At 36.7% G+C, this 24,452-nt stretch overlaps 2 protein-coding genes across 3 annotated transcripts in view; both read right to left on the bottom strand.

Moving 5' to 3' along the window:
- Nucleotides 1-2,066, bottom strand: part of atp10b (ATPase phospholipid transporting 10B) — a 41,701-nt gene extending 39,635 nt beyond the window's left edge. The window contains exon 1 of the mRNA XM_052614946.1: nucleotides 1,543-2,066. Within this exon, the coding sequence (XP_052470906.1) occupies nucleotides 1,543-1,952 (410 nt within the window). The 5' untranslated portion in view covers nucleotides 1,953-2,066. The remainder of the gene's footprint in view (nucleotides 1-1,542) is intronic.
- Nucleotides 2,067-8,876: 6,810 nt separating this feature from the next.
- Nucleotides 8,877-24,452, bottom strand: part of gabrb2a (gamma-aminobutyric acid type A receptor subunit beta2a) — a 37,510-nt gene continuing 21,934 nt past the window's right edge. The window contains exons 6-10 of one of the 2 annotated variants that reach the window (XM_052614947.1): nucleotides 18,550-18,687; nucleotides 16,462-16,614; nucleotides 12,784-13,028; nucleotides 12,280-12,420; nucleotides 8,877-10,658 (exon numbers count right to left, since the gene is read on the bottom strand). In XM_052614947.1, coding sequence (XP_052470907.1) covers nucleotides 10,314-10,658; nucleotides 12,280-12,420; nucleotides 12,784-13,028; nucleotides 16,462-16,614; nucleotides 18,550-18,687 — 1,022 coding nt within the window. In that variant the 3' untranslated portion in view covers nucleotides 8,877-10,313. The remainder of the gene's footprint in view (nucleotides 10,659-12,279; nucleotides 12,421-12,783; nucleotides 13,029-16,461; nucleotides 16,615-18,549; nucleotides 18,688-24,452) is intronic. The other variant, XM_052614948.1, reaches the window with a different exon arrangement.

Below are 24,452 nucleotides of genomic sequence, written 5' to 3' on the forward strand. Positions count from 1 at the left end.
AGCTATTCAGTCATGTTAAAATAGATCTAAACGATGCCATCTCTGATGCAACACCATGATGAGGATCTCGTCAAAATGCACTCAATGCGTTGGATGCAAGATATTGTGCAGCTCTTCAAAAGGAAAAAATCTCCCCCACAAATTTTATTTCTAGGTCAAAAATTCCCATGGGGTTTCGAAACACAGATGAAGTGAAACACAAATTCAAGTGAGCCTGCGCCACGACAGAGCTCACTGAAAGATGGAGGAGAGAGAGAGAGAGAGAGAGAGAGGGAGGGAGGGAGGGATGTAGAGAGGCAAGAGCACAGAGAGCAAGAAACGATTGACTGTAAAGTCACCAGTAACTCCATTTAATTTACATATTTTATTAAAATCTACGCAAATGTTCCAGTGTAATACACTTAAAAGAGGATGCACATAGCGCTCAGTACAGACAGCTAAATGCTTTACCAGGCTACTTTATTAATCTGCACTAGAAAAAAGAAATCTGTGACATTTACGGTAAAATACCGGCAGCTTGCCAGAACTTCACTGTAAAATACATTGCAGAAACATTTTAGGTGCAGAGCATGAATTCTGAGTATGGGTCACCATACTTGGCAAATGTCTTGACTTTCACTTTCATTTTCATTCATTCACATCAAACACTAATCCCCATCATGGTGACACGCATGATACTGAAATAATGCAATATACATTAATTTTACAACTTTAGACTAATATTAAACCCTAATGTACACAACTGATAAGAAGGAAAAAAAAAACATCAAATATGAAGTGTCATGCAAGGAATTCTGGGAGTGTCAATTTAAGTTTTTTTTTTTACCATAAGTTACACAAATACTTTTTCTTTTTCACTTTCAAAAACAGTATTTTACTGTAAAATTAAATGCAATTACATTTATTCACTGTGTATAGTATGGCAACTTCCTGTTAACCAATTAACAGGTTTTCACTTCAGCATTTTTACAGTCTTTTACTATTAAAATCACAAGCATTTTTTACAGTGTTTATGTAGTGAAATAATTATAAACCATTTTTCTGTTATCTTTGGATGTGATTTCTATGTGTTATGCAAACGAACCCTGTTTATTAGCACTTAGCATTCCTTTTTAGCATGCCATGAGTGCTAATGTTATGTTATTAAAAAACATAAAACTGCTGTCATTGTTTGCTTTCGGTGTTTCAGAATTGATTTAATGGTGACAAAGAGCCTTATGGAGTTGATATGAAGGCCAGGGGACATTACTAATAATGTCAATTTTTACCCACATTATTTTTAACATAAGAACATGATTTCTGAATTGACTGAGTGAATATATTAAATCAGTTAACCACACTAATAGAAAAAAAAGTTTAATAGCAAGCAGATTTATCATAATTATAGGGGCTTTAAATAATGTGTTTGGGGGGCATCTGGCGACCTTTCAGATCAAAAAGGATGAGAATCACTAACATTTTAAACTGACATTATATTCTATATTATAATGTAAAACATTTATTTTAATAGCAAGAATCAATTGTTAAAAGTTTTCAGTTTACCTGCTGAATATGAAGCAGGGTGTATTGTTGAGCTGTTGGTCAGTCTGATATCTCCGGAAGTCCTCCCAACCATCCTTGACAGCGGTCAGTGCCAGGATTATACAGATGGGAATGAGAGCCACCTCCGGCTGGAACGCGTTCACCACTGGGACAAAATTCAAGATGGCCAGGCCCACGAAGTAAATGTTGGCCATACGGTGGAACTGCTCGAATAAGTTCATGGGGATGAAGGACCACAGTCTGTATTTGTTGGTTTTGATGGCGTTGCCCTCATACTGACGGTTGGGCTGCTCACGTTTCTTCAGATCTTCAAAGGGCAGGTTGGAGACCACCCTCCTGACCGGTCTCTCCGGGTTCCAGTGCCTCGTCCAGCCCTGCCGAAGCAGGGTCAGGGGGTTTGTCCAAGTCATGACGTCTAAGCTAAAACAAACCTCCTCTGCATGACACTTAGAGATTTAATAGAAATCCAGAAGGTAACCCTCTAAACCTAAATGTATAAGAAGCTGTGCCTCTCACATCACCTGTACGAGTGAGACTGAAACAGAAGTCGAGAGAGAGAGAGAGATAGAAGAAGTGGGTTGAGTCTACACCTGTCAGACTCCCCTGACCGCTCTCTGTGGGAACTTACACCTGTCTGATCTGAAGGTATGCTGTCAGAGCACTGCATGCCACAGATACAGCATCTGAATACAAGAATCAGAGACACAACCACACCACAGCCACCCAATCACACTCTAACCCTAACCCTAACCCTAACCCTAACCCTAAGCTCGGAGCAGGATATATAATCAAGCTCAATGCAGCCGTCCACAGAAATACAAGAAATATTGGTAACACTTTACGGTAAGTTTAGACTAATGAGCCTTATTCTAAAGAGTTCCCAACATAATAATCAGGAGATGCTTTCATGAGGTGGCAGGAATGTGCATGTGTCCATGTAATGCAGACAAACTTGTTTGCAGGATGACGTTACCATTTCCTGGAGATACTATTATATCTAACACAAGCACAACAATTAAAATCCTGTCTAACACCTCCATTCAGCCCATACTAAATATATCTGACTGGTTAAGTATTGGTTGGTGACCCAAATCAAACAAGATATTCTGGTCTCTAGATATTATTCAGGTCAATTCAATGTTAGTCTACTTGCTTTTTTGGATTTTTTAAATTAAAACTGAAAGTCAAATCATGTGGAAAGGAAAAGTAGTCACACTTTACAATGGGTTTCCATTTAACTGCATTAGTTAACATGAAGTATCAAATCAAATTAGCATTTTAAATGGTTTGCTAGCACATTATTAAAATCGATCAAAACTTGTATGTGGATATTATTTAAAGCACTTGAGCTAACATGAACTAACAATGAATAACTGTATTTTTATTAACTAAAATTACCAGAGATTGATAGCTAGTAAATAATACTAAAACAATGTAATAAACAATAAAACAAAAAGTAACAAATGTATTCATAATTGTTAGTTAATGCAGACTATAACTATAACTATATAATGCATGCAACTATAAAATAATGGGTCTTTATTGTAAAAGTAATAGCAGACTAATTTAAAGTAATCTATTGCACAAATGAATGGGACATGGTGATGTATGTTTAGAGTTGCCTTATAGTGAAAACCACTTAAAGGGATAGTTCACCTAAAAATAAAAATGCGCTGTTAATTCACTCAACGTCAGGCCATCAAACACATAGGTGACTTGTTTTCTTCGATTTTTGACAATAAAAAGCACATCAAGAAACACAAAATTGATCAACAACCATGGCTCCTGATGATATATTACAAAACGAAACGATTGGTCTGTGCATGAAACTGAATATTATTTACAACAGTATGTGCACCGAGTAAGATTAACTGCTACATTTAACCATCACAGAGTGATGAAGTGAAGTCCATATTTTGGGTAATTCTGTGTGCTGAGCTCACAGGCGCTTTTAGAGGGAGCAGTCAAAAGAAAAATAGTGTGGATTTGACACGATACAAAAAAGATGGAGTTACATCAACACTAAGCAGTCTACAATTCTAATCCAATTCTAAAGCCAGTCATAACGTAGCGCAATAACCATATCCCAAATATCAAAACTCAAAATATGTCACCTAATGCATGACTATTTTACAGTCTTTGCAGTTATTTTAAAACACATGCAAAAAAATGCATGCCTACATGAAGCCAAGTGTTTACAATGTAGAAGCTTCTGCTAAATAATCCAGCTATTTATGTGAAATAACTAATATGTAAATACCACACTGTGATTAAAAGCAGTGTGCTCATGTATCTGTCTCTCTCTCACACACACACACACACACACAGAGGCCGATCTGCAGCTGTCACTAGCTGACACGGCCCTGCAGCGCACCATGTGTTGTGTAAGTCTGATGAAAGCAGAGGTTCAGTAGTGGAGCACACGGCTGCCTCGTCCCAGGACGGCTGGCCCTCTTGTTTCATGCGGCACGGCGGTGGCACAGCTGTTAGAGTACAGCATCGCTCCTCTCCTCCGTCTCTTTCTCTGTTTCCTTCCCCCTCCCTCCCTTCCATCCCTCCACTTCCTGACAAATAGGACAAAGATCTGTGAATCCTTAATTCCTCCAGTGGCACAGAAGCTTTGAGGAGCGGAAAGCATCTGGTTCTTCTGCTACTCTCACATCTCAACAACACTCGGGAAAGAGATCTTGCTTTAAATGCTACATATATGCCCATGGTTCTCTTGCGTTACTTTTATTTGTATTTTTTTTTAGGTCTCACGTGCATTTCCATCTTCCCTGAGGAAAATGTTGTTGCTCGGCTTGACAGCTTGGTTATGTGCTATTTAAAGGTGTGCAATCTTTTTTTATACTTTCCAGTTTGATATGAGGAGAAGCAGTGAGTGTGAATACTGTGACTCTGTGAATACATTGCTGTTTGTTTGAGCATCCTGACGCAGTAATGCACAGCCAATAGCGTGAGCTTGGGGGCGTGGCTATCTATTTGACATGGGGAATACATCATTATTTTGAGCTGTGATGCCTCTTTACAGCATACTTTACTACTTCTGTATCTACAAGAACATCTTAAGAAGGGGAACCAGTTGTGAACAGACTAAAACAAATTAATTGTCGTACTTTTGGATGTCAGAATCAGACCTCAAATCATTTTTATAGAATACTGTCATCAAAGACAGCATTTGACGCTAAACACAGACGATGGATGAAACCTGCTATGATTACCTTACATTAACAGCATTAATTTGATTGAAACAATAGGTCTTCCTATTATATAATCATATATGCATTTCTTTTGTATTAGCCCTACAGTTACATTATGATATTTAAGCCTATTTGATCTCACAATTCTGATTTTTTTCTAGCAAATGCAATTTCATATCTCCTATTTTATCTTCTACAACAATTGCGAGTTTAGGGAAAAAGCCATAAGTTTGGGATTATAAATTCACGATTTTGAGCCGAGGGGAAAAGAGAGAATTGACCTGTTGATTTTTCTCATCACAATTGTGAGATATAATCTCAGAATAGCAAGAAAAAGAACGATTTTTAATAAATATAAACTCAAAAATGATATTTTTTATTGTTTTATTAAATGGTTTACTGCTACGTTAAAGCTGTACTTTTCTGTCACCAGTTTACAAACACCGAAAGTGGGTTGAGAAAGGGTTAAAATACACTTCCTCTGTGAATCTCTATTAAAGTGTAATGTATTTCTGTGATGCACAGCTGTATTTTCAGCATCATTCCTCCAGTCTTCAGTGTCACATGATCTTCAGAAATCATGAAAATATCATGATTTACTGCTTAAGAAACATCTAAAATATGTAACTTAATAAACAGAAATCCTTTGTGACATCACAAATGTCCAAATGTTACAAATAACCGCATCCCAGTATTCATTTCTCCAAAGTAAATAATACATTTACAAAAACAGATTTTTTTTCACAGTAGTGCATCCGGTGATAAAAACAAACAGGACAAAATATTTGATAGTAATGCTGGAAGCAAGTTATTAAAAATAATATGTATTAGTTCAAAGTTTGAACCTGGGTCTCTTTGCACACTTGATGAAATATACATAACTAGACTAGTGAGAGATTAATGGGATCTTTTCTCAAGCGAAAAACCTGAGAAGCAGGAGACTCGTTATACTTTGTGAGTGACACGATTGAGGCATTAAAGAGGAAGTCACAGGAGTCAGTGGAGCGACGCAGTTTTGGGCAGACTGTAATGTTCCCTCTATGGCAGTGCTTCAGAGCAGCCCCAGACGTGACAGTCTTGCCTCTCGCTGGCCGCTGTGCAGACTTTTACTATTTAATTAGCACAGCTCCCGTCACACTGACTGCCAACTCCAGCGGTGTTTAAGACAGCCGACTTGTTCTCTCACTTCCTGGCAGAGAGATCTCCATGGCAACTACACTTGACATTGAGTATAGCTGTGTGGCTTTAACATCGTTAGCGTCAGGGCCATTAAGAAAGAAAGGAATTTAGTCCTCGGGGGTAAAACCATTGCTGCTGAATACAGAAACACAATGTAGAAATAAAGGTAAACAAGGATTACCGGGTTACGTTTGAGAAGAAATCATTTGCATTCAAATCTAATGTGCTGCTTGTAATTATTTATGAAATTAACTTAATTTATTATTGTACTTGAATAATTTTTAATTTACAATACAATTTCTGAAAAAAAAAGAAATAGTTTCAGATTGTTTTTAGCGTATATTCTCACCTCTTGTTTTATATTTAAAAGTTGATCCTAACAAAAAGATGTTTTATTATTATAATTAATTTTCAAGGATTATTCACATTTTATTAAAGCTTGCAAAATACCATTATTATTATTGTTAATAATTATTCACATTTTATTAAAGCACACAAATTATTATTATTATTATTATTATTCATTTTCAAGAGTTATTCACATTTTATTAAAGCTTTCAAAATGCTGTTATTATTATTGTTAATAATAATAATAATAATTTGAAAGAGTTATTCACATTTTATTAAAGCACGCAAATTATTATTATGATTATTATTATTATTCATTTTCAAGAGTTATTCACATTTTACATTTTATTAAAGCTTGCAAAATAGTTATTATTATTATTATTATTCGTTTTCAAGAGTTATTCACATTTTATTAAAGCTTGCAAAATACAGTTGTTATTATTATTGTTAATAATAATAATTATAATAATTTGCAAGAGTTATTCACATTTTATTAAAGCACACAAATTATTATTATTATTATTATTCATTTTCAAGAGTTATTCACATTTTATTAAAGCTTGCAAAATACAGTTGTTATTATTATTATTAATAATAATAATTTGCAAGAGTTATTCACATTTTATTAAAGCGCACAAATTATTATTATTATTATTATTAATTTACAAGGGTTATTAACATTGTACAAAGGTATCTACACATTTTAAGAAATGAGCACACTGTAAAAAAAAATCTAGATATTTTTCGAATATATTTTTTTCTGCCATTGAAAGTTTTATAGCTTAAAAATTTGTATTCGCTGCAGGCATTCCCATGACTTTTCCTTTTAAAAATGAATGTGTTTGTGAGTCAATAAGGCTTCTGTTATGGTGAAAAATCTTTATTTCTGATCTCTATTCGGGTCTAGCTTTCATTATGCAGCTGCTTTGGCCTACAGGGCCATTCTTTCACACAGAGTCCATAGTGTACTGGAACGACGTTCATGCCTTTCTGCCTTAATGTCCCCTGTGGCTGCCTCCATCGCCCATGAGAACTGCCTTTTCCCCTCTCTGTCTATCAGAGGAGCGCAAGTGTTGCCTTTTCCTCCATTATGCATTCTGGCACCCAGTCAGTCATAAAGCGGGCACAACACCCCGCTCCAATCGCTCCTCAAGCATCTCACCCCCGTCTCTCAATCACCTGGCGACAATAACACGTCTTAATCTTCTCTCTTCTGCATGGAGCTCACGTGGGTTTATGGTAATTTAAGCGTAATGCGTCAACGCACGTTGAAGGGCTATTGAAAATCTTCCAAACTTATTAAAGTGCTCATAACATTCCAGGGAACCGTAAAGATATTAGTCCTGTGTTGTGTTAGTGGAATCCATATTTCAAATAAACAAAAGATAATGAACTGTGAGCATCATAATCATGTACACGTCCCAACTGGCCTACAATGGGATTAAACGCACAACATGACAGAGAACAAATTCAATATTGTTCTTCTGGTTAATCAAATGAGCCGGTATGTTCAGAAGAGGGGGCTACCATAATATTACATGATCTCCTATATCAGCCAAAATGTGTACAACAGAGAATGATGCACAGAATAATGTATCCCATAATCAACTTGACTTTCCATTACTAGTGCGATAAATGAAGCAGAAATAATTACAATTGTGATTTAAGCATCTCGCCAAGGAAAGCAAGGCTATTCTGTGTGACTTCAGATGACTTGGAATACAGCCAAAAAAATGGTATATTAAAAAATCTATATAAATGAAAAAAATAGGAAATTAACAAAAAAATAAAAATAATTTTTATAATTTTTATTTTATTATATTTACATAAAAAATGTTAAAAGATGACACCACTCAGTGTGAAGAGGTCATGTGATAAAAATTAAGCATAGCAGCACTGCTTTGAAGTTTTTTCGTTGCATTTTTTTACTTGTTTTGAAAAAACGTTTTTTTTTTTCTTACAATATGAACAAATAAAATAAAAATAGAACATTGAAGGAAATTCTAATCCTAGTTGGGAAGTAATAATTTGGAACTATTTCCAAATAAAATGACGAAAATGCAGAACGTATCATCACATTCAAGAATTAAATGGTTCGCGTACATGATACCGTACTTTCAATACGACAGTATTTGAGAAAAAACGTAGTTTGCGTCGTTCAACTATTCTTACTGTAAAACAGTTGTCGAATATTGCATGTTTCGTTACTTCCACCTTACCTCGCTCTCTTTCAATGTAAAAACTGACGCAGGGTTGCCAGGTCTGCGCAATAAAACCAGCCCGATTAGAAAACAAAACTTTCCCAATCTTGGCCAAAATGCTCCCAATCGCGCAGAGGAAATTGCCAATTTAAATGGCACCATAATCCTCATCAGTCGAAATCCCATTGGGCATTTGACCTGTTAGTCATTATAATAACAAAGTGCAGCGTAATGGTGTGGCAGCAGATCAATGCAAGCCTTACAACATTGGGGATCAATTTGGCCATTTCTAATTATTGGTATCGATTGCCCCCCTCAAGGTCTATGGTCCTGAGTAAACTATTTAAACTCAAACCTTTCCGACTGAAGAATCTGTAAGGTGACGGTTAAAGAGATATAAGCTTAATTAAGCTTTAATAATTTAATTTAGATACATTTTCATTATTGGTGACAATCATTACACAATATATATATTTACAGGTCATTATGAAATATCATTATAATTTACAGAATTTTATACAAAATTGCCTGACAGATGCCTTGAATGCATGATCCAGATCCTTCACACATTGTTAGTAAACTGAAGTGATAGTTACCGTACATTTTTAGAGAAGCAATGATTTGGTTTCTTGCTTAAGTTCAACTGGTGCGCTTCGAGGTCTTCGAAAAAGATTCAGATCCCTCGCCCAGTTTTCAAGAAGCAAGATTTTTTTCATCAACCAAAGTCTTCGACATTAAGAAATCTAATACACCAAAAAATACATTTAAATAATGAAACAATAACATTAAGATCTGATATCATAACTATTGAATCAGAATGTTTCTTTTTTTTTTTCATGATGTAATATCAGCTACTAGTTTTCAACTTATATCTATTGATAGTGTTAATGGTTTACAGATATATTGCGTCTTTCTCCATTGAGGCTAACTGGCCTCATCCAATAACCCTGGGTGTTGAGAGACACTTGAGAGAAGTTAAACAGCCATTTCTCCCTCACACAAAGTTCAAGAGGACTGTCTAGCATTTACACAGCCTCGGTTCTGTTGACACAGTCCGACCACCAGGGTAATGGTCCATGTCAGTCCGTCCTTTTCAATGGGATCACATGTGTCCTTCATCGTGGCCCAGCCTGTTCATATATCCCCTGCATCAGATAAAACTGTTGTTTTAATAGGGCTGAGTTTCTTTGTTGGCCCAACATCAAAAAACCAAAAAACAAAAGCAATAGTAAAAGGACCTGTTGTGAAAATACCCTGTATGGCTTCCTGACAGCGTCTTTGCATTGCAACCCGCAAACTCATTTGAAAGAACAGAAGAACCTTTAAAGTGTCAAAAGAAAATGCATTGTGCTCCGGCTCTCTGCAAGAGATAAAGAAAACAAACCAAAGCATGCTTTTAAAAGATATCTGATATACAGCTTAACTCTAGGAAAAAAAATAGACTTTCAAGAGCGACTCCTTTTGTAAAGCTTTCTTGGATGCAGTTGGCTACGACGTAACCCGAAAAACAAATCCTTAAAATATATGCAAAGACAAGCATAAATATTTGATCCACAGAGTAATCTACATATGACAAATATAAGTGGTATACTGAAACCCTGGAGCAAGCCCTGTACTGCGTGTTTTTTCTCCGGTTCCGCCGCCGACGTGTTTCCTCAATGTCTTTAGAACGAAAAACAAAAGAGTCCATCCTGATTTTATTTATTTTTTTACTTTGACTGTCTTTCCTCAGTTTTTTTTTTCACTATATATTTGAAACAAATCAGCAAAAGGTGTATTGTTTTATTCTCTTTTTTACTCTTCTTTGTTTTCTCTTTTGGTCCGTTCCGCTCTCCGGATGCTTTTAATGCACGTAGTAAAGCCAGTAAACTATGTTGAAGAAGGAAAACACGGTGGGGAAGATCATCCTCGACCACTTGTCGATGGAGTTGACATCGGACAGGTCCGGGATGTTGACCTTGAGCTGGGAAGCCCGTCTCCTGAGCCGGCTTTTCTTCTGGGTGGCGTGGCGCTCCAGGGCACTGTGGCCGTAGTTTTGCCGAGCCATGGCCGCTCGACGGTATTGAAGGGTGGAGCTGTCGTAGGCTAGCATGGTGCTACGTGGGTCTCCCAGACCCCTGGACAGATCGGACGGACCCATTTCGTTCTTCATCTCAACCGTGGTCAGCCGGATATCATCAGCGGTCATCTGGAGAGAGGAGAAACATTGTGGGATCAGGTGCGATTAATAATCAGTGTCATCAAATGGTGCATTATTGAAGAGCCCTCAATGCATTTTATTCGCAAAACCAGCATTTTTCTGAAATCTGTGGGTAGGATATTTCCAAAACTTTTTTGATGTCACTGCTTACTGAACATCTTCTCTTTGAATCACAGATCGCAGGGTAATGCTGTTTTTGCATATGTTGAATGTTGATGGATTTCATGATGTTGAAAGGAAGTGGACTGTCCCTTTAAAACCATGTTGAATGCAGTACAACCATTGAAAACGAATCGTCAGCGATAGTTATACTGCACTCGTGGTAAGCTGTGGAGTAAAGCTTTTTAGCAGGCAATAATATCCAGGATTACATCCGAATTTCAACCATGGCATGGTTAAAATTCTGTCTCCATATAAATCAGGCAAATAAATGCAAATAAAAAATGAGAAGGCAAAAATCTAGATCAACAGTGAGGAGTCGGGTTGCAGAGATGGAGGTAAGGAAAGGCCGCTTTCACTTTCCACGATAATCCTACTTTTTTACTTTTACATTTTACAAGTGTTAATTTTAAAGTTGAATAGTTATATCTTAAGGTGCTCACTAATCATCAAAATTATCCTGCAAAAGCTGCCTTTGCGATGTAATCATTGCTAATGCGGTTTGCTAACTGCTAATGTTACCGTAACAAATCTACTTTAACTAGTGATGCAATTTATCAGTATATATATTCATATAATTTGAGATTTTATCAAGACTAATACCTAATCAGTTCCCTGTCATGTTGTTCATCTTTTTAATAGATCTGTTTTGAACATGCAGAAGGCTAAATATTTGGTTTATTTTAGAAGACGTTTAATTGCTTCATTTTACCAATTGTATATTATATGCTTCAAATTATATAATTAATCTGCATCTCTGACTGGGTGCCAATCTTTTTATCGTTTCGACCATATCACGCTGATAAGTTACTTTTAAAAGCAATGCATTACAATATTAAGTTACTCCATTAAACAAGTAACGAATTGCGTTACTTAGTTACTTTTACGTAAAGTAATGCATTAAATCATACTTTTTGTCAGCTGGGCTTGGCTTGATTATTCGTTTTTTAATAACAAAAAAATCATTTATCATCAGTAATATTTTTGGTAACTGTAAGGGTTTAAATTTAAAAGTAGTGTGTTACTTTACTAGTTACTTGAAAATAGTAATCTGATTACGTAACTTGTAATCCAATACCCCCAACACTTTTCTTTGTGTTTTTATCATTATAGTTGCAGCATGGACTACCCTATTTATTCTCATAGAAGAAGAATGATTGGTAAAACGTGGTGTGAACGGGTCTTTAAACTAATAAGTGTCCACTGCACAAAACGCTACGTTCGGTGATCAAACGAGAATGAACGTCTGGGAAAAAAGCTTGGGTGCAAACAATAACTGAAAAAAGGGCAGGACAACTTAATGGAGGAAATGATGATGGCTAGCATCATTACTCTAAAGGGAGAAAAACAGAAATCATAAGGATCAAACAGACTTGGGGTGTGTTTACTTCTGGTTGGTTATCGATGCAGAGCCATTGAATTTTTTGACTTCAGGTCAAATATTCAGTACCTTAAGTCTTTGATCGCCTAGTCCTAATCCTGCATCCTCCGCAAAGATCGGATCCCACATCGAGTCATACCCGTCAATTTCCCTCTGTTTCATTCTGGCATAGAGAGCATCGTCTCTCTGAACTACACTTCCCACCAACCACTGCAAGCATACAAAATCAGCACTGTTACAGAGGTCGGCCGCACTCGGAGAGAGACAACTCTTTCAGTGAGATTAGAAGGAAAGCCCTAGAGGCTCGGCCAGAGAGTGAGTCTGTTGTGTACAGCTAACAAAAGTCTGCGCCGATCTCCCGGATATTTCATCACATGTTTCTGAGGGTAAAAGCCCATTAGGTAGTGGCTGGTGAACAAGCTTATGCCAGTGGAAAAAATACAGCAATACATCCGGTGTTTTAACAATCTGACCCTGAAAGAGAACCGACCACCTACTGAACAGAGGCCTTTGTCAACGAACCCTAAAGACGCCTGAGGTGTGTGTGTGTGTGTGTGGAAAGCTGAGCAGTACCTTGTTGGGGTCAGGCCTGAGTTTCTCATTGTTGGCCGTGGCGGCTTTTTCCGCCGCTCTCTTCTGCCGCTGAGGACCTCTCCCGAAGAAGATGTAGTTGACGAAGGCATACTCCAACAGAGCCAGGAACACAAAGACAAAGCAGCCCATCAGGTACATGTCTATGGCTTTCACATAGGGGATCTTGGGAAGGGTCTCTCGCAAGTGAGTATTAATGGTGGTCATGGTCAGCACGGTGGTGATACCTGGAGTTCAGAGAAATCGTTCAGGCATGATTAAGTACAGCTCAAGTCAAATGCAGCTTTATTTAACAAGAGAAGTAATTATCCAGCAAGCGCTGAGTAGGAGCTGCTAACTGAGCAATTACAGATGTTCCTCATGTGTCGTCTTCTAACATGAAACCAGGATGAAAACTTGACTTTGATTAATAATTGAGTTTAGGGGTATGTTCGCTCTCATGCAAAAGCTGTCTTCACATCAGTCGTAGCTCAAAAGGTGCAACTTGTCGAGGCTATTATTAAGCAATCTGACTGAAGATGTTCACAAGACAAGCACTGTTTACTGCGACGTTTATACATCCTTACTAAATAAAAGTATTTATTTATTATCAAATGTATCGTAAAAATCGTTTGAACGGTGCATGTAAATTATAATATAACCAGTTTTCTTGATGGATTTTTGCCTGTAAGCTCAACTCTCACCATCTGCAAAATTTGTCAAAGAACAACTCATCAGGATTTCTCCCATATTCCCAAATGTTTAATTTGTTCAACATCTCTGTTCGGTCAAATTCTTACATGCATTTCAAACACGTTCAGGGTGTACAAAGCTCAAGCAATCATTTTAAAGCCATGTAGAGAAAATGAAACATCAGTTCTGTAACAAGAGCTGTTGCATTTCTATTTAAACAATACAGCAAGATTGAGACATGTGTTTCCATGTCACATGCCCCTCACTGCAGACAGATTCATTCTGACAAGTTCACCCAAACACAAAAGGCCCGGCTCCCTATCATCAGTGATCTATTCTCCGCCGTCTCCCCCCGAAGTATTAGCGTCACAAGAAGTAATTTTGTCATAATGGCAGGAACATGGCCCTGGACATAAAACACGTCAGTAAAGAGTGACCAGAGGAAAGTTTGTCAGGTTAATCAGCAGTAATACATCAATGCAGATCAGCAGAGGCGACAGAGCACTCCTAATAGAGTTTGGAGCGGAGCACTGCAGCGCCGCATCTTCACTGGAGTGAGGCAGATTTAAGACTCACTTGAGTCAAAGCATCATACAATTTCATTAGCAATTTGAGCCTCCTCTTTTTGAGCACAGGCAAGAACAATATCTAGTTCCTCCTACACACCAATCAGAAAAAACAAAGAGTCATCTCATGATTGTCTCATCTACAGTTTCCGAAGAAACTGTGCTATGACTTTCCAAAATACCAAAGTCTATGAGAGATCTCAGGTGCATTCAGACATTTCATCTGAGCAATGGACCGCGTCTCATGAGCAATGAAAGAGCAACCTCTGAGACGATGCCAAGACATGTTCCTGAATCAACATCTTCTGTTGATCTTACACAGAAAACTGTGGTAGACCCTGTTGAAAAATCCAGCATATGATGGTTAGGTATGTTTTGAAGCATGGCAGCTGGTATAAGCTTGTCCTGAGCTGGTCCTGAGCAGGAGTTAGTTTCTTAGGACCCGCACATTCCCATCTTAAACCAGCTCATAACCAGATTATAACTGGTTCAGGACCAGCTCAAGACCAGCTTAAACCATTTTATGACCAGCTCAAGACGAAGCTTAAACCAGCTCAAACCAGCTTATAACCAGCTCAGGACCATCTTATAAACAGCTCAGTGCCAGCTTAAACCAGCTCATAACCAGTTTATAACCAGCTCAGGACTAGTTTATAAAAAGCTCAAACCAGTATATAACCAGTTTAGGACCATCTTAAACCAGCTCAGGACCATCTTAAACCAGCTCAAACGAGTATATAACCAGTTTAGGACCATCTTAAACCAGCTCAGGACCATCTTAAACCAGCTCAAACGAGTATATAACCAGTTTAGAACCAGCTTAAACCAGTTCATAACTAGTTTATAACCAGCTCAGGACTAGCTTATAACCAACTCAAACCGGTATATAACCAGTTTAAGACCAGCTTAAACCAGCTCATAACCAGTTTACAACAAGCTCAGGACTAGCTTATAACCTGCTCAAACCAGTATATAACCAGCTCAGGACCAGCTTAAACCAGCTCATAACCAGTTTATAACCAGCTCAGGGCTAATTTATAACCAGCTCAAACCAGTATATAACCAGCTCAGGACCAGCTTAAACCAGCTCATAACCAGTTTACAACAAGCTCAGGACTAGCTTATAACCTGCTCAAACCAGTATATAACCAGCTCAGGACCAGCTTAAACCAGCTCAGGACCAGCTTAAACCAGCTCAAACGAGTATATAACCAGTTTAGGACCAGCTTAAACCAGCTCATAACCAGTTTACAACCAGCTCAGGACTAGCTTATAACCTGCTCAAACCAGTATATAACCATTTTAGGAGCAGCTTAAACCAGCTCATAACCAGTTTATAACCAGCTCAGGGCTAGTTTATAACCAGCTCAAACCAGTATATAACCAGTTTAGGACCAGCTTAAACCATCTCAAACCAGCTTATAACCAGTTCAGGACCAGATCAAACCAGCTTATAACCAGCTCAGGACCAGCTTAATCCAGCTCAAACCAGCTGCCATGCTTCAAAACATACCTAATCAGCATATGCTGGATTTTTCAACAGGGAAGCTCCTGATGCATTTGGCATATTTAGAAAAGGTCAACACTGGTGATATGACGTCATGCTCTGAAAGCATCTTTTATTCAGCAACTTTAATTCAACACATTACAAATACACCTTCCTACTAAAGTGGGCTGTCCTTGGCCAACTGGCTTCAGACCCCAAACCCCATGACCTGAATCAAAAGTCTGGCTAAGCGAGACTATTGGACTTCCAACTTGGAAACATGTGATGTCTTATAAACATGATGACACCTGGGGGATGTAATCACCTTTGAGCAAATGCAATGAATCAATGAGTTGAAGCGCCAGCATTGTAAAATATAACCCATTTATCAAGCATTTGTTGAGGAAAAACCTGTTGAAACTCTTACACCTGCAAAATGAATGCGTATCACCACTTATTCTCTGCAATTTGGTTGGCAGGAGACTCTGAACACCTCCAAAGCTAATCGTAGTGCTGACTTCTTGTTTCTCTATACGTCATCTTCCAAATTTGGAGCAAAGAAACACATGTACAGTGGAAAATCTGAGATATTGAGTAGGAATATCTCAAAATCGGACTATAAATGGAGTGCTGCAGGAATTAGTATTCCCATTGGGTTTTTGACTTCCAGGTCAGACAACAAAATTATGCCATCACAATATAGGAGTGTTGTTCCTGGACCAACAAGGATGTTGATACAGGAACACATCTTGGTAAAATCACAGTCACTGCTGTATTACTCAACTGCATTGAGGCAAACAGAAAAGAGCCTATAAAACGAGTACCAGAAATCACTCAGCTGATCCCTGAGCACACAAAACAGAGCTACAGTATAAAGTGTTCATCATAAGCTCAGCAAACCAACGATAACACACATCACACCATCAGATGTCCCACCTAAAGCCACACGGGCAGCAGAAGCATCGTAGTTGATCCAGAAGGATACCCAGGACAGGATGGTGATTAGGATCGAGGGCATGTAGGTCTGCAGGATGAAGTAACCGATGTTCCTCTTGAGTTTGAAGCTCAGAGACAAACGTGGATAAGAACCTGGTCCAAAAAAGAAAAAGAAAGACAGTTTAATCAATGCTTTCTGGTAACATCTAGGGGTCACCATGTAGGAAACAGTAGTCGTACCACAGAACGTTTTGGGTCGTTTAACAGAAGCATTTTCTGCTCAAATATTATGCAATTCAAAATAGCTGTTTTCTGTGTGAATATCTGCATAAATATCTGTAATTTATTCCTGTGATGCGCAGCTGCATTTTCAGCATCTTTACTCCAGTCTTCAGTGTCACGTGATCCTACAGAAATCATGAAAATATGCTGATTTGCTGCTGCAGTATTGAAAACTGTCGTGCTGCTTCATATTTTTGTGTTACATAATTTCTTTCAGGTTTCTTTGAAAAGTTGAACTTTTTTTTTTTTTTTGGAATAGAAATCATTTGTAAAGTAATAAATGTGACCCTGGACCACAAACCAAGTCATAAGTTATTTTTTTATATTTAGCTTTACATTGATGTATGGTTTGTTATGATAGGAAAATATTTGGCCAATATACAACTATTTGAAAATCTGGAAAATCTGAGGGTACAACAAAATCTAAATGTTGCCCAAATGAAGTCTTCGCAGTGCATATTACTAATAAAAAATAAAGTTCCGATATATTTACATTGGTAAAATATCTATATCAAAATATCTTCATGGAACATTGACCTTTACTTAATATCCTAATGATTTTTGGTATAAAAGAAAAATCTATAATTTTGACCCATACAATGTATTTTTGGCTATTGCTACAAATATACCCCAGAGACTGCTTTTCTGCTCTAGAGTCACAGATGTCTTTACTGTCACTTATTATCAATTTAATGCATCCTTTAATCAATTTAATGCAATTAAAAACTGTAGTGTACCTAACTGATTATCAATAAACAGTTTTTAGCGTCAGTCTTTTTCTTGTATTGCAGATTGCTGATCATTTAATGCATTGCTCCATCTCTGGTAAACACGCAGGCCACCTCAGATATATATTTGGTGGCAGAACAGGTCACAATAATAAACGGCGTGTCTGAGAGTGTGGGTAGAGTCAGACAGCCAGACTGCCTGACTTTATCTGTTCCTGAAAGGCAGACCAGTGATGATAATACGACTGGAGAAAAACACAAATTATGTGCACTTACTCACATGCTTACTCACCGCATACATCGCTCCAAGGTTTAGCAAAAGGACACTGTAACTATATATGCATGCAATAACGTCTGCACCGCAGCATTTCAGTATTTTTGTGGATTACATGTAATGCAATGATTCCCAGCCCCTTAGATTTTAAGGTACTAAATTAATAATTAAAAGCAACACATTTGCATGCTCGCGGGTCTCTGATATGATGGTAAATGATCGCATGACATGCAAAAAAAAAACAAAGTTGATTGACGTTATTTAAAAATTATTTAATTTAATTTGACAGTTTTATGATTTAATTAATTAGCCATTAATTAGCCATTCTCACGCCTAAATTTGTGAACCCCTGCATCTTCTAGTTTGTGAAACCTTGATGTAATGTTTAATGCACTTCATGTTCTTCATACCAACTAATGGAATATATTTTCTTTCTCTTTGTATTTTTATATCAATATGGTACACGATTATCCTATTTAAACCAATGTGATAAAACAGTTTGGTCCAAAGTAATATCGAAAAATATTTAATGTAACGCTACTAACTACAGTTTTTGTCACGTAATTTGGAATCAGCAATTGGATTATATTCTGTAAGCACTGATCTTTGTGTTTTTGTACTTTCAAAAATTCCCTTTTTTATAGTAAAATTATAGTAAAATGAAATCAGTTTGATGATGAAACGGCTCGTATGGTGATATAATATTCTGGTCCTACCGCCCACCCCGAGATCAAACTATACTTCTGAACAGATCTGACTCATGGTCTCAACTGTACAACACACACAAAGGAGAATAAACTCAACCTGTGGAGAAAACCACGTTCTTGGAGATGAGTTTGTAGTCCACGATGGAGAACTGAGGCAGTTCGATCCTCTCCACCCCCGTGACGGCCCCTTCTCCACCTCGCCAGTAAAACTCAATATCATCTGTGGTGTATCCATCTGGAGGATCGAAACACACGTGTGTTAAAACAAACTCACATCTGAATGCATCTCTGAGCATATGAGGACAACAGAGGAGAAAATCAGCTCTGCATGAAGACTGGCGTTGTGTTTTTCTTCCTCCTGCAACCCAGCTTTACGGGACTTAAACAAAACAGGCCTGAAAGGGTTAAAAATGATCATGAGCTAGTGTTCATCATCCTCAGGAGGTCCATTTATAGTTTTTATATTATTAAAAAATGTGTTTTCTATTAATCTGATACGAGGTTAGATTTGTTTTCAACCCTGTCACCAAAATGTGTGACAGTTAAAAACATTTTAGAAATAAATAGACAAAAATGTATATATTTAAATACATCACTCAATAGGTGGGAGCAAGAAAGTTTTTATTTTATTTTTACTTTATTACGTTATTTTTGTATTTCCCAGAAATTATAGATACATATTTCTTCTTTGCCTACAATATTTTGGGTAACAGGGTTGAAGTTTGAGATGGATAAATTCAATCAATAAGAATATGGAATAAAGTTGTTTATGTGTAAAAAAAAAAATACTAATTATGTTACTTTGATCATGCAGTAGCCAGTGTTATTTTAGTATCATACAGATATTAATATAGTTTTTATTAATATTTTGAATAATAGTTTTTTCTGAAATTTTAGTTTTTTTATTTTAAAGTTTTTCTTAAATTTTGTTTTTTCTTTAGTAGTTATATATAGTAGTTTTACATTTAGTAGATAAAATAAATTTGTATTATATATATATATATATATATATATATATATATATATATTATAAGTTTTTTGTACATTTAGTTAAACTAAATTTAAATAAGAAATTAAACTCAAAATGACTTATCATTATTATTTTATAATAAAAAAAAATATCATTTTATTTGCATTTTTTTCAGTTAATAATTTTTTTTTATTTCAAATAATGAAATATTAGTTGTTTTAACGGTTTTTCATTTCGGTCTCAGGATTTTGGTGGGAACATGTCATAGCATCTCTACTAAACTCTACTAAGGAGCCCTGGCAGTAACATGACTTAAACTTTCAATTCAAGAAAGTCAGCCTGTAAGGTGGGAAATTATTAAAATTAAATTTTAAGGGGGAACAGACTCTTGAAACCAGCTCTGTTTCATGCCAGGCTATATTTTTAGAAAACAGTTAATCTAAAATATCCAACAAAAAGCGTGGGATTCGTGTTATGAATAGTTTACATATACCAACAGGATCCCTAAGTGCACTTATTAATTGAAAGTGCAGTGTAAATATTGACGATATTTGATATTTCGATATCAAAACAAGTGATCATTAATCTGTGTGTTTGCTTGTTCTCCGTTCCTCACTGAGGTTCCTTCTCAATCTGCACCAGTTTGTGCAACTTATAATGAGAACCAGTGACCTATTTAATGTATTGAATAATTAACGGTGAGCTTCTGATTTCTTCATATTCCAGGGAGTTATCTGTGCATGACTTAGCAACCAGGTACAGACTTAAAAAGCCCAGCAAAGCTGTATATCTCATAAAGCATTAATACAAAGATAACAAATCCTGCTTTCTCATTGGGTATAATGGTGCAACGTGAGGTAAATACGACAAGAGCTTGAGCCTTGTGACAGATGTGTCTTCCTAGCGTGGGAGCGTTTGGAGACCATCACCTCGTAAGGTTGTGTCGCGTTCACCCTGGTGTCTGAGAAGCCTTTTAAACGGAGAGCAGACGAAAGTGAGAAGCACGAGAGTGAGAGAGAGAGAGAGAGAGGGAGACGAGGACTCGAGAGAAAACTACTGTTGGACTGGTGTTTCACTTCCATTAAATCTATTATCTCTGTGCCAGCGCGTCTGATTCTGTCAACTGAATGGCTGATTACTGTCAACAGATCACATTTACTGCCACAGCTCCATTATTCCCTCGGGGCCCTGAGAGAAACCAGAGGAAAAGGAATCCACATCAGAGGAGAGCGACTCAAGCCGAGAGCTTCTGCTGTTAGAATGCACCAAGAATCAAGTTGATCAGGAAAGAGGAGGCTTAAGCTTGTGTGTCATTAGCTCGCATGAAAACACTTCTGGACACTTCTGCACTGACATCATTACGGGAAATACACGCAGTGGTGTGTGTGAAATGGTGTGTGGGAGAGAACGGTTGCCAAGTGAACGCCAGCGGAATTCAATTTGAATTTGAATATTTAAAAATGCATTCTATTTTTCATCAGCAACATATGAGACACTTTTAGAAACATTTGCTGGTATTAATGAATCAATATGTGAAATTCTACCTAGATAAATTTGGATTAAATGTATATACATTTTGTTTTTATTTTTTATATATTTACAGTCTTGTTCAAAATAATAGCAGTACAATGTGACTAACCAGAATAATCAAGGTTTTTAGTATATTTTTTATTGCTACGTGGCAAACAAGTTACCAGTAGGTTCAGTAGATTGTCAGAAAACAAATGAGACCCAGCATTCATGATATGCACGCTCTTAAGGCTGTGCAATTGGGCAATTAGTTGAAAGGGGTGTGTTCAAAAAAATAGCAGTGTCTACCTTTGACTGTACAAACTCAAAACTATTTTGTACAAACATTTTTTTTTTCTGGGATTTAGCAATCCTGTGAATCACTAAACTAATATTTAGTTGTATGACCACAGTTTTTTAAAACTGCTTGACATCTGTGTGGCATGGAGTCAACCAACTTGTGGCACCTCTCAGCTGTTATTCCACTCCATGATTCTTTAACAACATTCCACAATTCATTCACATTTCTTGGTTTTGCTTCAGAAACAGCATTTTTGATATCACCCCACAAGTTCTCAATTGGATTAAGGTCTGGAGATTGGGCTGGCCACTCCATAACATTAATTTTGTTGGTTTGGAACCAAGACTTTGCCCGTTTACTAGTGTGTTTTGGGTCATTGTCTTGTTGAAACAACCATTTCAAGGGCATGTCCTCTTCAGCATAGGGCAACATGACCTCTTCAAGTATTTTAACATATGCAAACTGATCCATGATCCCTGGTATGCGATAAATAGGCCCAACACCATAGTAGGAGAAACATGCCCATATCATGATGCTTGCACCTCCATGCTTCACTGTCTTCACTGTGTACTGTGGCTTGAATTCAGAGTTTGGGGGTCGTCTCACAAACTGCCGGTGGCCCTTGGACCCAAAAAGAACAATTTTACTCTCATCAGTCCACAAAATGTTCCTCCATTTCTCTTTAGGCCAGTTGATGTGTTCTTTGGCAAATTGTAACCTCTTCTGCACATGCCTTTTTTTTAACAGAGGGACTTTGCGGGGGATTCTTGAAAATAGATTAGCTTCACACAGACGTCTTCTAACTGTCACAGTACTTACAGGTAACTCCAGACTGTCTTTGATCATCCTGGAGGTGATCATTGGCTGAGCCTTTGCCATTCTGGTTATTCTTCTATCCATTTTGATGGTTGTCTTCCGTTTTCTTCCACGTCTCTCTGGTTTTGCTCTCCATTTTAAGGCATTGGAGATCATTTTAGCTGAACAGCCTATCATTTTTTGCACCTCTTTATAGGTTTTCCCCTCTCTAATCAACTTTTTAATCAAAGTACGCTGTTCTTCTGAACAATGTCTTGAACGACCCATTTTCCTCAGCTTTCAAATGCATGTTCAACAAGTGTTGGCTTCATCCTTAAATAGGGGCCACCTGATTCACACCTGTTTCTTCACAAAATTGATGACCTCAGTGATTGAATGCCACACTGCTATTCTTTTGAACACACACCTTTCAACTAATTCAACTAATTGCCCAATTGCACAGCCTTAAGAGCGTGCATATCATGAATGCTGGGTCTCATTTGTTTTCTGAGAATCTACTGAACCTACTGGTAACTTGTTTGCCACGTAGCAATAAAAAAATATACGAAAAACCTTGATTATTCTGGTTAGTCACATTGTACTGCTATTATTTTGAACAAGACTGTATATTACATAATTTATTTAATAAATTACATTAATTGTAATTATTAATTGTAATTAATTGGCATTGTGGAAGAATGCTCTTTTGTTTATTTAATATATATATATATTCTGTCTCTCTCTTTCTCTCTATATCAAATAATTTGATTCATATTTTGCAAAAAAAATGAAATAAAAAAAATCTGGCAATAATAACCATTTTGTGATGCTTTATGGGAAAATGTACATCTTTTTTGATGGCTGTATTGTTTTAGGCTGTTGTTTTGGCATGTTTTTTATGTTAAAGTTGGGTGTGATGTCTAAATATTTGAGCTAAAATATTGTTAACACTGTATAAGAAATGTTCTCTAAATTACTGATGCAATTTATGTTTTTACTGATATAATTTCACATAACTTTCAATGCAACATCCTGTGGGGCATGTGGCCCAGTGTTGCAAAGTCCACGGATTTCCCACTGAATTGGGCTTCTTTTATACACAGGTTATTTTTTTAGAATGCAAATGCAATTTTGGAGTGATTTTTGCCAATTTTCACCAGAATGTGTTTGGGCTGTTTTTGTTACGCAGACCTGGCAACCCTGATGTTGCCAATTCGATTTAAATTTACACTTCTGAAATAAAAGAGAGTCAGTTCTTAAATTCTGAATTTTGCAACACTTTTCAGAAAACAGTGACATTTTTCACTAAGATACTATTAGATTTTATTAATATTTTGAATTTGCTTTTATTTTTTGCTTTTATTTTAATTTTAGATTTAGTTTTAGTAATAGTGTTGTTTATTGTAATATGTTATTAATTGTTATTTATTATTTATTTATTTTATTAGTTGTTTTTTTAATAAGTCTATATATTTTTATTCAGTTTTATTTCAGTTATTTCACTATATCAAGTTAGCATTTCAAGTTGCTTAAGCAACTAGATGAAATAAAAATAAGGTGAGTTTATTATATTTTATTTCAAAAACGAAAATGTTTTTTATGGTTTTAGTTTGAGTTAACTAGAGTAACTCTGAGAGGGAATAAGTGAAAGGAGAAGGAAAAGAGCTAGAAATGGAGGGCTGGAGCGAGTGAACGAAGGAGAAAGAGAAAACAGCGCAGTTTATTGGTAGCTGAAGGAAGTCAGGCCTGACCCTCAGTGTTTCTGTGCTGCTTAACGCTTCTGGCAACTTAATGATCAAACAGAGCCTGTGTGGAGCATCACATCACAGCGCTGTAATCCAGCACTCCAGGGACAAAGATAAAACACTGAGAAGACCTCGCATTCTTCTCCTGTGGCTTTCAATTTTTATTACAAGAAAAATTGTGTTACACACAATTACAGGCAATAATGACAAATAGAAAGCCCATTCATCTTAATAAAGAGGGAGATGATTAGCTGTTGTTATAGCTTTAAATGCATAATTTAGCACTGCTGTCAGGACACAGCTGAAAAACAGATCATTAGACCGGTCGGGGTAACAGATAACCAATAAACGCTTGAGCCTATGTTTCTAACATACTTTTCTATTTAATCGGTTCTGTAATATCGGTTTACAGATCAATGCCAGCATTTGGTGTGTTTCTACAGAACAGACCCCTAAAACACTATTAAAGCACTGTGTGTTCAACAAGAAAAAAGACTGTTCAGGTAGAGTGACTTTCTTAATGCATTGCTTATGTAAATTATTCAGCTGTTTACTAGACATTCATTCACTCTCAAATGTGAAATGCACAGCATTTTAGGCTTAATGTAAAATAGTTACAGCCTAACATAAACATGAAATTAGATAATATACAATATTATTATACAAATTTTATGGTTTTT

This window comes from Carassius gibelio, chromosome A14 (assembly GCF_023724105.1).
Source record: "Carassius gibelio isolate Cgi1373 ecotype wild population from Czech Republic chromosome A14, carGib1.2-hapl.c, whole genome shotgun sequence".
Taxonomy (NCBI): Eukaryota; Metazoa; Chordata; class Actinopteri; order Cypriniformes; family Cyprinidae; genus Carassius; species Carassius gibelio.